This window comes from Salvelinus fontinalis, chromosome 10 (genome assembly GCF_029448725.1).
Source record: "Salvelinus fontinalis isolate EN_2023a chromosome 10, ASM2944872v1, whole genome shotgun sequence".
Classification (NCBI taxonomy): domain Eukaryota; kingdom Metazoa; phylum Chordata; class Actinopteri; order Salmoniformes; family Salmonidae; genus Salvelinus; species Salvelinus fontinalis.
Genome location: NC_074674.1, coordinates 8,700,235 through 8,715,756, shown reverse-complemented (window position 1 = coordinate 8,715,756; position 15,522 = coordinate 8,700,235). Strand labels below are relative to the sequence as shown.

Here is a 15,522-nt window from a genome sequence, read left to right as displayed (position 1 = left end):
CCCGAAAATGGAGAAGGAGCAGGTCATTCAACAACCAATTCAAAGATACACCCACCCATAAAGGGAATCGGAGTGAAGTTGTTTTTCCATTGATTTAAAATAATAATAATAATGTTTCAATGGATGTGCTACTTTGTCCCGGTTCTGCTTTTCCGACTCTCTTTCAACCTATTAATGCTCAGCTATGAAAAGCCAACTGACATTTGCTTCTGAGGTGTTGAACTGTTGCACCCTCTATAGCCACTGTGGTTATTATTTTGATGTAAAAAGGGCTTTTGATTGTTTGCTGTGCTGGATGCTGTGTATTCACTAACATTCTGAATGATGGAAATGTTTATCGTATCTGTAACATATTTTGGTGTGTATTTATCTGCATCTTAACTTCTTAATGTGGCAATCAACAGTAGAAACAATAAAGTGTCTCCCTGCTCCTCTCGGTAAATAGCTGAGGGGTGGGACTGGAGAAATGTAACTACTCTCAAATTCATAGACAGGGATATAGATGCAAGGACTGACCATCCATGATATCAAAATTGTAATCCTGTTTGCAAAATTGTGATCTGTTTCCACTACCATGTACCCAGTTCGCCTTGGATAAAGTTGTCTGCTAAAGGGCACATTATTAAAGTCTACTTTGACTCTGCCAACTAGTTGCCCGTGTGTGTACCATTCCTTTCCAATAGATGGCAGCCAAAGCTAGGTGAAGTCACTACTCTAGCGACAGGGACAAGGGATTAGTGTTCACTGAAAGCTGTTAACTTCAAAGCAAGTTTATCTGGTTACACTTGAACCTGTTGTAATAGTGGACAAGCTAACTAACACTATTTTTACATACAACCCAGGCATTAGGTCTATGTCTTAGGCTAGATTTACTAAATTACTTTTATTCAGTGCCTTTGCTTCTGGCTATGCGCGCTTTGTGGAAGAAACGGCACACGCAGGGATGAGACGCCGTACACCTCGTCCAATTCTCCCTTGTGCCAATAGGGTGAACTAGCGATAAGCTGCCAGCCTGTATGCTTTGCAAACAAAATCATAAGAAAAATGTGTCTGATACCGAAACTAAATCACAATGTATTTATAACGAGCACCCCCTATTATTGGTTAGAATGAGATTTCATTAATCATGATGCTGTCTGCGAATCGAACTCTGGTCATCTAAAGGTAAATTTGTTACCAAAGTGCCAAACAGCGCTGACGATAAACATCTTTATAGGATATATATATATATATATTGAACACCTACCCACTACTGATATTATTACATTTTAAAAATGTATTATTTAACCTTTCTTTAACTAGGCAAGTCAGTTAAGAACAAATTCTTATTTACAATGACGGCCTTGGAACTGCCTTGTTCAGGGGCAGAACGACAGATTTCTACCTTGTCAGCTTGAGGATTTGATCTAGCAACCTTTCGGTTACTGGCCCAACGCTCTAACCACTAGGCTACCTGCCTACCTTAACAAGAACATTTTCACCAATTATTTAACTGGCATATCGTCTGCTGACTGGTCGTGTAACCTCTTCTGCCAGGAAGTCCTTCATAAGGATTAGTAACACAATAAATAAATCGCCACAGATTGACAGGAGCCTCTGACTAGATGTAATACAGCCATCATCCACTGGGATTTTGTACTGTATCGCCACCATCTCTCTACAACACACACTCATACTCTAGCCATTACTTGGCAGTATCCCCACTCACACCAGTTTGTGTTTGCCTACGCCAACCCTCTAGCTGAGGTGTTTCAGGCGGCATATCAGTGTTGTGACTGCTACGAGAACGAACTCTTTGATCTGGGGCAACGATCGGCTCAAACATGAACGGCTTCAGTAGGTTTATTGGCTCCCTAACTAACAATTATTTCATTCTCTGTAATAAACTCATTCTCAGACTTGGAGCTACTCTGTAAACTCAGCCATTTTGTGGTGTTCCAAAATGCTCTCTCCTGCCAGTGACGCAACAATGCCAATATGGCGATGTACATTTACAGTTAGCTGGCGTTCTATATCATAGTGTTTCCATTCCCCTTTAAAGACTTTTTGTACATAGTCCCCCCCCCCGCATTTTAGGGGAGAAAAAAATATCGGGACAAATTCACTTATGTGTATTTAAGCAGTATAACGTTATGTATTTGGTCCCATATTCATAGCATGCAATGATTACATCAAGCTTGTGACTACAAATTTTATGGATACATTTGCTGGTAGCATCCACATTAATGTGATGAGTAATTATACTCATATTTATCATAAAAGTGACTCCAAAATGACACAGCACATTATTTACCATTCATTTCTATTGGGCACAAAATAATCTGAAAGACAATTAAAACAAAACAGCTAATGCATCCAACAAATGGGTAGAAATTTAGCCACACCTTACAGCACAGCTTTCACCCAGCTTTAACCACACCTTACAGCACAGCTTTCACCCAGCTTTAACCACACCTTACAATACAGCTTTCACCCAGCTTTAACCACACCTTACAGCACAGCTTTCACCCAGCTTTAGCCACACCTTACAGCACAGCATTCACCCAGCTTAAGCAACACCTTACAGCACAGCTTTAACCACACCTTACAGCACAGCATTCACCCAGCATTGTAATACATGTTTTCTTACTTGAGAGAGACAGATGCGCAGCGTGAGAAGACAAGCCTTTGATGAGGAGAATAAAAAAATCAAACAATAGTGATGACAATAAAAACTAAAAAAAAGTTCAAATGTAGGCTACAGCTTCTCAAATGTCATTACCAGCAGAGAACCATTCCCCCAGCCATTACTAAAGTAAGTAGCCAGTGTTCACGCTCTGGAGAAGAAGGAAAAAAACTGTCATTAACAACCAACAATATGAGATAAAGGAAAATTAATTTCTGCTAAATAAGAAGTACTGTAACTACAGTACCAGTCAAAGTTTGGACACACCTACTCATTACAGAGTTTTTCTTATTTTTAATAGTTCCTACATTGTAGAATAATAGTGAAGACATAAACTATAAAATAACACATATGGAATCATGTAGTGACCAAAAAAAGTGTAAAAAAAATCTAAATAAATTTGAAATTTTTCAAAGTAGCCACCCTTTGCCTTGATGACAGCTTTGCACACTCTTGGCATTCTCTCAACCAGCTTCATGAGGTAGTCACCTGGAATCCATTTCAATTAACAGGTGTGCCTTGTTAAATGTTCATTTGTAGAATTTCTTTCCTTCTTAATGCGTTTGAGCCAATCAGTTGGATTGTGACAAGGTAGGGGTGGTATACAGAAGATAGCTCTATTTGGTAAAAGACCAAGTCCATATTATGGCAAGAACAGCTCAAATAAGCAAAGAGAAACGCCAGTCCATCATTACTTTAAGACCAGTGAAACTCTGTCCTTTGGTCTGATGAGTCCAAATTTGAGATTTTTGCTTGCAACCACCCTGTCTTTCTGAGACGCAGAGTAGGTGAACGGATGATCTCCACATCATTCACCACAGTTGAGAGTGGATGAAACATTAATGTTTGAATAAACCCTAGTTTAGTTGTTTTCTGTTAAGTTAAACAGCATTTATCTTGCCAGTTACACCTGTCATCTAAATAGTAGCCAGTTTCTGCTCTGCTTGCTTTTACAACTCGGTGATAGAACGCAACAAATACAGTGCATTCGGAAAGTATTCAGACCCATTGACATTTCTCAAATTTAGTTACAGCCTTATTTGTTTTTTCCCTTCATCCATCTACACACAATACCCCATAATGACAAAGCAAAAGCAGGTTTTTCTAAATGTTTGCAAATTTTTTTTTTTATAAAACTGAAATATGGGGCCCCGTGTGGCTCAGTTGGTAGAGCACGGTGCTTGCAACGCCAGGGTTGTGGGTTCGATTCCCACGGGGGGCCAGTACAAAAAAAAAGTATGAATGTATGTACTTGTAAGTCGCTCTGGATAAGAGCGTCTGCTAAATGACTTAAATGTAAATGTAAATATCACGTTTACATACGAATTCAGACCCTTTACTCAGTACTTTGTTGAAGCACCTTTGGCAGCGATTACAGCCTCAATTCTTCTTGGTTATTTCATTTTTTATTTATTTATCCTTTAATTAATTAGGCAAGTCAGTTAAGTACAAATTCTTAATTACATAGACAGCCTACACCGGCCAATCCCGGACGACGCTGAGCCAATTGTGCGCTGCCCTATGTGACTCACACTAACGACCGGATGTGATGCGGCCTGGATTCGAACCAGGGTGTCTGTAGTGACGCCTCTAACAATGAGATGCAGTGCCTTAGACCGCTGCGCCACTAGGGAGCATGACACTACAAGCTTGGCACACCTGTATTTGGGGAGTTTCTCCCATTCTTCTCTGTAGATCCTCTCAAGCTCTGCCAGGTTAGATGGGGAGCATCGCTGCACAGCTATATTCAGATCTCTCCAGAGATGTTTGATCAGGTTCAAGTTCGGGCCCCGCTGGGCCACTCAAGGACATTAGGAAACTTGTCCCGAAGCCACACCTGCGTTGTCCTGGCTGTGTGCTTAGAAAGTCCTGTTGGAAGGTGAACCTTTGCCCCAGACTGAGGTCATGAGCGCTCTGGAGCAGGTTATCACAGATCTCTCTGTATTTTTCTCCGTTCATCTTTCCCTCGATCCTGAATAGTCTCCCAGTCCCTGCCGCTGAAAAACACCCCCACAGCATGATACTGCCACAAACATACTTCACAGTAGGGATGGTATTGGCCAGGTAATGAGCGGTGCCTGGTTTCCTCCAGACGTGACACTTGGCATTTAGGCCAAAGAGTTCAATCTTGGTTTCAACCGACCAGAGAATGTTTTAGGTGCCTTTTGGCAAACTCTTTGTGGGCTGTCATGTGCCTTTTACTGAGAAGTGGCTTCAGTCTTGCCACTCTACCATAAAGGCCTGATTGTTGGCGCGCTGCAGATATGGTTGTCCTGATGGAAGTTTCTCCCATCTCCACAGAGGCACTCTGGAGCTCTGTCAGAGTGACCATCGGGTTCTTGGTCACCTCCCTGACCAAGGACTTTCTCCCCTAATTTATCGGTTTGGCCGGGCAGCCAGCTCTAGGAGGAGTCTTGGTGGTTCCAAACTTCTTCCATTTAAGAATTATGAAGGCCACTGTGTTCTTGGGGACCTTCAATGCAGCAGACATATTTTGGTACCCTTCCCCAGATCCTGTCACGGAGCTCTACGGACAATTCCTTCGCAACATGACTTGTTTTTTTTTCTCTGACATGCACTGTCAACAGTGGAACCTTTTATAGACAGGTGTGTATCATGTCCAATCAATTGAATTTACCACAGGTGGTAACCAATCAAGTTGCAGAAACATCAAAGATGATCAATGTAAACAGGATGCAACTGAACTCAATTTTGTGTCTTATAGCAAAGGGTCTGAATAGTTAGAGTACCAGTCAAGAGTGTGGACACATCTACTCATTCAATAGTTTTTCTTAATTTTTTTCTATTTTATACATTGTGCAATAATAGTGAAGACATCAAAACTATGAAATAACACATATTGAATCATGTAGTAACACAAAAAAGGGTTAAAGAAATCACAATATATTTTAGATTTGAGATTCTTCAAAGTAGCCACCCGTTGCCATGATGACAGCTTTGCACACTCTTGGCATTCTCTCAACCAGCTTCACCTGGAATGCTTTTCCAACAGTCTTGAAGGAGTTCCCACATATGCTAAGCACTTGTTGTCTGCTTTTCTTTCACTCTGCAGTCCAACTCATCCCAAACCATCTCAATTGGGTTGAGGTCGGGGGATTGGAGAGGCCAGGTCATCTGATGCAGCACTCCATCACCCTCCTTCTTGGTCAAATAGCCCTTACAAAGCCTTGAGGTGTGTTGGGTCATTGTCCTGTTGAAAAACAAATGAGCATCCCACTAAGCACAAACCAGATGGGATGGTGTATCGCTGCAGAATGCTGTGGTAGCCATGCTAGTTAAGTGTGCCTTATTCTATATAAATCACTGACAGTGTCACCAGCAAAGCACCATCACCTCCAAGCTTTACAGTGGGAACCACATATACGGAGTTAATCCGTTCACCTACTTTACGTCTCACAAAGACACGGTGGTTGGAACCCAAAATATCACATTTGGACTCATCAGACCAAAGGACAGAATGTCCATTGCTTGTGTTTTTTGGCCCAAGCAAGTCTCTTCTTATTATTGGTGTCCTTTAGTGTAGTGGTTTCTTTGCAGCAATTCAACCATCTATTCTTCCGCCCCAGAAATCTGCTCCTTTGACTCTCTGTTCCGAACGCACTAGACGACCAGTTCTTATAGGCTTTAGCCGTACCCTTATCCTACTCCACCTCTGTTCCTCTGGTGATGTAGAGGTTAACCCAGGCCCTGAAGCCCCCAGTATTACTCCCATTCCCCAGACGCTCTCATTTGTTGACTTCTGTAATAGTAAAAGCCTTGGTTTCATGCATGTTAACATTAGAAGCCTCCTCCCTAAGTTTGCTTTATTCACTGCTTTAGCACACTACGCCAACCCGGATGTCCTAGCCGTGTCTGAGTCCTGGCTTAGGAAGGCCCACACCCTCCCGCCGGACTAGCATCACTACTCTGGACGGTTCTGACTTAGAATATGTGGACAACTAAAAATACCTAGGTGTCTGGTTAGACTGTAAACTCTCCTTCCAGACTCACGTTAAGCATCTCCAATACAAAATTAAATCTAGAATCGGCTTCCTATTTCGCAACAAAGCCTCCTTCACTCATGCTGCCAAACATACCCTCATAAATCTGACCATCCTACCGATCCTTTATGTGTAACTCTGTGTTCTTGTTTTTGGTTGCACTGCTTTGCTTTATCTTGGCCAGGTCGCAGTTGTAAATGAGAACTTGTTCTCAACTGGCCTACCTACCTTAAATAAAGGTGAAATAAAATGAAATAATATATGCATATTTTTTAAATGAAGGTCTGATTCACACAGTCAAATCAAATTGTATTGGTCACAAGTGTAGACCTTACAGTGAAATGCTTACAAGCCCTTAACCAAAAATGCTTTTGGAAGTTAAGATTTTTTATTAAGTAAAAAATAGATAAGAATAATAATTAAAGACAAATAATTAAACAGCAGCAGTAAAATAAAAGCGAGGCCATATACACATATACATATACATATATACACGGGATACCGGTACAGAGTCCATGTGCGGGGGCATCGGTTAGTTGAGTTAATATGTACATGTAGGTAGAGTTAAAGTGACTATGCATAGATAATAAACAGAGTAGCAACAGCGTAATAGAGGGGTCTGGGTAGCCCTTTGATTAGCTGTTCAGGAGTCTGATGGCTTGGGGGTAGAAGCTGTTAAAAAGCCTTTTGGCCCTCGACTTGGTGCTCCGGTACCGCTTGCCGTGCGGTAGCAGAGAGAACAGTCTATGACTAGGGTGGCTGGAGTCGTTGACAATTTTTAGGGCCTTCCTCTGATACAGCCTGATAGAGGTCCTGCATGGCAGGAAGCTTGGCCCCAGTGATGTACTGGGCCATACGCACTACCCTCTGTAATGCCTTGCGGTCGGAGGCTGAGCAGTTACCATACCAGGCAGTGATGCAACCAGCCAGGATGCTCTCGATGGTGCAGCTGTAGAACCTTTTGAGGATCTGAGGACCCATGCCAAATCTTTTCAGTCTCCTGAGGGATAATAGCCTTTATTGTGCCCTCTTCACGACTGTCTTGGTGTTGTCTTGGTGTGTTTGGACCATGATAGTTTGTTGGTGATGTAGACACCAAGGAACTTGAAGCTCTCAAACTTTTCCACTACAACCTGATGAGAATGAGGGCGTGCTCGGTCCTCGTCCTGTAGTCAACAATCATCTCCTTTGTCTTGATCACGTTGGGGGAGAGGTTGTTGTCCTGGCACCACACGACCAGGTCTCTGACCTCCTCCCTGTAGGCTGTGTCATTGTTGTCGGTGATTAGGCCTACCACTGTTGTGTCATCGGCAAACTTGATGATGGTGTTGGAGTCGTGCCTGGCCATGCAGTCATGAGTGAACAGGAGTAGAGGAGGGGACTGAGCACGCACCCCTGAGGGGCCCCCGTGTTGAGGATCAGCGGGGCGGATGTGTTGTTACCTACCTGTACCACCTGGGAACGGCCCATCACGAAGTCCTGGATCCAGTTGCAGAGGTGGTGTTGAACGCTGAGCTGTACTCAATGAATAGCATTCTCACATAGGTGTTCCTTTTGTCCAGGTGGGAAAGGGCAGTGTTGAGCTCGGAACATTTTCCAGTCTGTGCTAGCAAAACAGTCCTGTAGCTTAGCATCTGCTTCATCTGACAACTTTCTTATTGACCGAGTCACTGGTGCTTCCTGCTTTTGTTTTTGCTTTTAAGCAGGAATCAGGAGAATATAATTATGGTCAGATTTGCCAAATGGAGGGCGAGGGAGAGCTTTGAACACGTCTCTATGTGTGGAGTAAAGGTGGTCTAGAGTTTTTTTCCCCTCTGGTTGCACATTTAACATGCTGATAGAAATTAGGTAAAACTGATTTGAGTTTTCCTGCATTAAAGTCCCCGGCCAGTAGGAGCGCCGCCTCTGGATTAACGTTTCCTGTTTTCTTATGGCCGTATACAGCTCATTGAGTGCGGTCTTAGTGCCAGCATCGGTCTGCTGTGGTATATAGACAGCTACGAAAAATATAGATGTAAACTCTCTTGGTAAATAGTGTGGTTTACAGGTTATCATGAGATACTCTACCTCAGGTGAGCAAAACCTCGAGACTTCCTTTGATTTCATGCACAAGCTGTTGTTTACAAACATGCATAGGCCACCGCCCCTTGTCTTACCAGATGCTGCTGTTCTATCCTGCCGAAAAAGCTTAAACCCGCCAGCTGTATGTTAATCATGTCGTCGTTCAGCCACAACTCGGTGAAACATAAGATATTACAGTTATTAATGTCCCGTTGGTAGGATATATGTGCTTGTAGTTCGCCTATTTAATTATCGATTAATTGTAAGTTGGCTAATAGGACCGATGGTAAAGGTAGATTACCCTCTCGGCGACGGATCCTAACAAGGCACCCGGACCGTCGTCCACCATGCCGCCGTCTTTTCCGCCTGCGAATGTCAGGGATGAGGGCCTTGTCAGGTGTCTCGAGTAAATCCTTCCCGTCCGATTCGTTGAGCAAGAATTCCTCCAGTACGGGGTGAGTAATCGCTGCCCTGATATCAAGAAGAACTTTTCGGTCATAAGACACGGTGGCAGAAACATTATGTACAAAATGAGTTACAAATAATGCGAAAAAACGTACACATTAGCACAATTAGTTACGGGATCGTAAAACGGCGGCCATATCCTTCTGCACCATTATTAAGCAAAAACCAGTCTTATCTGAACAGTTGATGTTGAGACGTGTCTGTTACTTGAACTCTGTGATGCATTTATTTGGGCTGCAATTTCTGAGGCTGGTAACTCTAATGAACTTATCCTCTGCAGCAGAGGTAACTCTGGGTCTTAATTTCCTGTGGCGGTCCTCATGAGAACCAGTTTCATCATAGCGCTTGATAGTTTTCTGTACTTGAAGTACTTGAAGAAACTTTCCAAGTTCTTGACATTTTCCACATTGACTGACCTTCATGTCTAAAGTAATGATGGACTGTCATTTCTCTTTGCTTATTTGAGCTGTTCTTGTCATAATATGGACTTGGTCTTTTACCAAATAGGGCTATCTTCTGTATACCAACGCTTCCTTGTCACAACACAACTGATTGGCTCAAATGCATTAAGGAAAGAAATTCCACAAATTAACTTTTAACAAGGCACACATGTTAATTGAAATGCATTCCAAGTGACTACCTCATCAAGCTGGTTGAGAGAATGCCAGGAGATAAAGCTTTCATCAGGACAAAGGATTTCTACTTTGAATAATCTCAAATACATTTAGATTTGTTTAACACTTTTTTGGTAACTAGATGATTCCATATATGTTTTTCATAGCTTTGATGTCTTCACTATTATTCTACAATGTATAAAATAGTTAAAAAAATAAAAAATCCTGGAATGAGTACTGTAGGTGTATCCAAACTTGTGACGGGTACTCTGTGTATTAAAGTAGTCAAAAGTTTAGTATTTGGTCCCATATTCCTAGCATGCAATGACTACATCAAGGTTGTGACTACAAACTTGTTAGATCCATTTGCTGTCTGCTTTGCTTGTGTTTCGGATTATTTTCGTCAATAGTGTAGTGTCATTTTGGAGTCACTTTTACTGTAAATAAGAATATAATATGTTTCTAAACACTTCTGTATTAATGTCGATGCTACCATGATTATGGATAGTCCTGAATGAATCGTTAATACTAATGAGTGAGAAAGTTATAGATACACAAATATCATACCCCCTCCCCCCTTAAAATGCTACCCTCCACTGTTATAATGCTGAGAGGTTAGCATGTCTGGGGGTATGATATTTGTGCGTCTGTAACTGTCTTTATAAAAGTAAAGTCATACAGGAGTTCCGGTGACGATGTGGAGAGGCGCAGCAGCTAACTAACGAGGCTGTGTAGCTCCAAAAAGATTTTAACAAATTATTCAACGCCTAGTTACACATTTTGTTAATTAACTAATTGTCCAAGATATCGGTTACATGGGAATATGACATAGAAACGCACAAAAGCAGACACTTTTGACGAAAACATTGTTTCTACCTGCAGCTTCTGCTAGCAAGGAAAATGGCGGAGAATAACAGCCTGATGATGACCCAGTTCTAAAAGAGATTCTCAAAATGAACAAAAATCTAGAAGAGAAAATTGCGAAAGTGGGCGAAGATGTGGATGAAATAAAACACAGTGGGCACACTGAAAACAAAAGTGGACACTCGACCACCAAGTTACAAACGCCGAAGAAAGGATATCAACATTGGAGGACAAGAACACCCGCCTAAACAACACTTGAAAAAAATCGAAATCCACATAAATACAGTGGATTGTGTGAAAGACATTTTACGCAATTTATTTCAGGACACACTAGAGGATGTTAACAACATGACCATTGAGAGAACACATCGGACACCGAAGACACTGCGCCCAGTACCAGCCCCACGCAACCCCCGGCCTATCCTGGTGAAATTCTTACCATACATACACTGACAGGGAGAAGGTCCGACTCAGAGCAAAATAATTTAGGACTTTTTACTGGTAAGGGACAAAGGTGGAGTTTTTCCCTGACTTTTCCAATGAGGTTCAGGACAAGAGAAATGCATTCACGGAGGTGAGACATATGTGCATCAAAACGGGGACTGAAATACTCCTTGCAATACCCTGCCGCGTTCTGGATTACTGTGAGAGGATCACTACATCGATTCAGAGACCCAAAGAAGTCTGTCGCGGACATCAATGAGGACAAACAATCTGAGTAGTGTGGTAGGCTATGGAGGATCCACATGATGGCAGTGGTTCATCACGGATATACTACCATTTCTCTACGCTGATAGAACTCCTATGTTGTGAGTAACAGTCTCACTGAGTGTTTATGCTACAAATGCCGCCTACAATGTATCTTTCTGGTTTACAGTTAATGTCATTATCGTCCTAGATTGAGCAGGATTATAGTCCAAGCGTATTCTGTTTTCACTTTTATAACCGCAATAGTTGGTCAATATAGGCCTCAACAGGTGTGTTGGTGCCATGCGTGATGGGCACAACCCAAAGTGTTACTTAGTTTGTCATCATTATGATTTATACCAGTCTCCATTTGGGTGTTTGTTCTCTGCTTATATTCCTGCTTTATGGAATTAGACAGTTCGTGAGAAAGGTAATATCTTCTCTTTACGAGTATAATGATCAGCCTGTCTTTATGTTTGATGTTTTGGGTTGATCTATGTAATTTATGACATGTCATCGCTGTCGTATCAAAATGTATATGGTCATGCCTATACTTGGCGTTGGTAAAACGTTCTCATTCTGGTTGGAGCGTCAGTGCTCGGGAAGGACCTCGGGACACTTCACACGGAGGAAGGCCTGGTTTAGGGAGGAGGGAGATTTTTTTTATTGTCATTTGTTTTTGTATCACGTGGGGTTGGGATATGTTTATGACATATTTGTTCTATGGGAAGTTTAGTGTTCTATTTGTGGTGCTCTACCAGCCGTTCACGTTCTTTGATTCGATAAGCAAAGACTGTACGAAACGCATTGATTTAAAAATATTCTAACAGTCGTCACGTTTTGGTCATAGTATAGTTACAACCTTTCAGACATAATGACCAATGTAATTAAAATGACGGAGTAGAATGTGAACGGATTAGGTTTATGTTCTAAAAGATGGAAGGTATTGAATTATCTTAAAAACACTCAAACGTAATTATACTCCAAGATATCCACCTGCTGGAAAAAGATGCTTCTTGGGTGGGAGACAGATGGGTGTGCAGTGCTTACTATAAAACATAACAACAAAAAAGAGGTGTGTATTCTATTTTCCAAAAGTATACATGTTCAAGTGGGAAAAGAGTTAGGACAAATAGGGACACATCTTGACTTTACTTGTAAAGGTTTCGGGACAAAATATAATATTTGAAAATATTTATGCTCCGAATGAAGAGGACCCAGTCTTTTTCCTTCAATTTAACAAAATATTGAATTTTGGTTATTTTCCTTTGATCCTTTTGGGTATTATAATCAGGTCCCTGATGCATTTTTAGATAGATCCAAAACTGTTCTTTATGATATATGGACGGATCAATCCAACCGCTGGTGATTACACATTATTTTCGAATAGGCACATTGTTTATTCACGCATCGAATATTGATATAATAACCATCATATCATCATAGGGGCGGCAGGTAGCCTAGTGGTTAGGGTGTTAGACCAGTAACCGAAAGGTAAGAACTGACAAGGTAAAAATCTGTCGTTCTGCCCCTGAACAAGGCAGTTAACCCCCTGTTCCTAGACCATCATTGTAATTAAGAATTTGTTCTTGCCTAGTTAAATAAAATAAAAAATTAAATATCGAAGTAAACTTGGAGTCACGCAATGATACGATGTTTGCTCCTCCCACTATGACTCGGGAAACCATGCAGTTTATTAGGCTACAGATTAAATATTAAATATTTATGACGAACTTTACAAGGTGGTGAAAGTACACGGTGACCTTGATGTTCCTTTCCAATTAAAATCGAAGGTCTTATTCTTGTGACATGATGGTCGGTGCTTGACTACCTTTTGACACTTATCCATAATGATCTCATCATGTAGACTAGCCTACCCACACTGTATCTGCCAACTGTTGCACTCTAGCCAAGACCAGTGTGGGCACATTTGCTACATAATGCAGTAGAAATTAAAATGCGACGGAAACACATTGAATTTAGGATTTTTATTCGGTAGGCTACATGTGTGTGCCACGTCATCAAGCACTGATTTATATCCGCAACAAATCCATTTGGTGGCAAGAACAACAAACGTATGCGGAATTTTAGAATATTCGTATGAAAATATGTTGCCAATTGGATGGAAACCTACCTCCAGTCCCAATACTTTTGGCACTCACTGTATGACTTTGGTCGCGGCTAAATCTGGTGTAAACAATGCACGTTCATGAGATTTGATGCTTCGTAATCATGGTTGCTTACCAGCGACCTTTACTAGGCTGTTACAAGTGGGGATTATTTTGCCCTATCCCGACCAAAAGCCCTTCACCTGTCTGATCATCAATCAATGTGATTTTGTTTCACTGAATCAGTCTCCGTCTGTATATTTCGTTATTTGATCTCTGGCTGGGCAAATAAGTGGAGGTGCGAGGTAGCTAATCTATTCGTTTGCTAATGCATCACTGATCAGACACATTTAGCATGCTATATGTAGCATAAATCAAGTGTATTATTTGACTATTGATTTGCGTATAGGCAACTCGAAAAGCCCCGGAGGTTGTGAAATATTAACACAAGACTTATATACTTTTGAAAATATAGATTGCTATTGTTTTCTGTGCGTATTACCCTACGCCTGATCCCTACTAAGCGTAGAATAGGCTATACGCCCAGGTGTAGCTCATTGAAGGGTTTACACCCAGATGGTTCCTATTTGCACCAAACCTGAAATGTATTTTCTTGTATAATATCTAAGTTGTATTATGTACATATAATATTATATACATTTAATAATATTATACGTGTTATTGATACCCAATTAGCAGACAATAGGGTTAACAGACATGGATTTCTGAAATAGCCTGTTCACTGACCTCAATACATGAATATAATATAGATTTAATAAAATACATTCAATTAAATAGATAAACACTCACTCATTAAACTTTTCTTCACTAACTTATCTACTCAAACGTATCATATCTACATGTAATATCTACATTTTTCAATTGATTTGTACTCACTTTGTATCATTTTTACTGATGCTCCTGAGAATCACCTGATCCCAGTTGTCTGTATAGTATAAGGTGCATATAGCTATCTATACCTCACTTTATACAAAATCTATATTTCCATTGAGCTCGCACCGTCTCCAGAAGTGTGCACTTGTTCACGCCCCGTTATGCATTTAGAAGCATTGGATTAGTGAAAGCATGGCTGGAGGAAGGTTCCACCATTCAGTTAATTTAAAATTCATGGGGGGAGTGTGCAAAAGGGTAGAATATCGTTATGGAGCGGTTCTGTGGGCACCGTCCAAACACTTAAAAGACACACCCTCGTCCACTTACCCTCGCCTTATGCCCTTGGGGAATCCCCGTCGCCATCTTGGAGGGCGGTCCAAATGATTAGCCAAGCAAGGGAAGTTTGCAACATAAGCCCCTCAGCCCTAGTTTTTAGTCGGCTTTGCGAGTGTACAATTATGTTCACTCCGGGTCCAGAAACTCCCCAAAAGGAAAGTCCGCGAAAACTTAACGACATCAATGGAGAAGTCAACATACAAGTGTAAGTAAAAACGAATGCAAATAAGTTAAATGTTGCTACTACGTAAAAAGTTATTGTTTTTGTTTGGTTATCCTTTGGAAATTGTAGAAATAAAACTTTTTCCTTCAGAAGTTCCAGCTAGGCAGGCTAACTTTAGTTAGCTAATTAATTTGCTAGCTATCATACAGTAGGTGTATATTAATAATTATATATTTAATATAAGTAGACATGCACTCACAATTGACTGTAGCACATATAAAGCACCTACAAGCTACCGATGGCTGAAAACAATCATCGTGGGATGAATGAGTGACGAATTTCCGACCATTTAAAAATCATTCATTCCTCGTCCTTTTTTTTTTTACTTAAAAAAATAATATTAAAAACAAATCAATACAGGAAGTAGATGTGGGAACACAAGTGTGTATATATAAATAATATAGAAAGGACAATTAGGCTAGGGGGTACAATATCACATTACACAAGGATTTTAAGGGACATGCATACACTTAGAATTCTAACAGCTTTTTTGTTAGTAGACTATTTGTCTTAAAATATAGTTCAATTTATTTTTGTAAGGTAAGAAAATGTGGTGTTTTGTTTGTAAATTTACATTTTGTTAATATGAAATTTTGCCAAAAGA

General features: G+C 40.8%; 1 protein-coding gene across 2 annotated transcripts in view; it reads right to left on the bottom strand.

The window, feature by feature from the left end:
- Positions 1 to 15,522, bottom strand: part of LOC129863577 (globoside alpha-1,3-N-acetylgalactosaminyltransferase 1-like) — a 47,008-nt gene that overhangs the window by 29,743 nt on the left and 1,743 nt on the right. The window contains exons 1-3 of one of the 2 annotated variants that reach the window (XM_055935645.1): positions 14,363 to 14,462; positions 2,762 to 2,816; positions 2,630 to 2,665 (exon numbers count right to left, since the gene is read on the bottom strand). In XM_055935645.1, the coding sequence (XP_055791620.1) occupies positions 2,630 to 2,665; positions 2,762 to 2,816; positions 14,363 to 14,372 (101 nt within the window). In that variant the 5' untranslated portion in view covers positions 14,373 to 14,462. Of the gene's footprint in view, positions 1 to 2,629; positions 2,666 to 2,761; positions 2,817 to 14,362; positions 14,463 to 15,522 lie in introns of those variants that run through there. The other variant, XM_055935647.1, reaches the window with a different exon arrangement.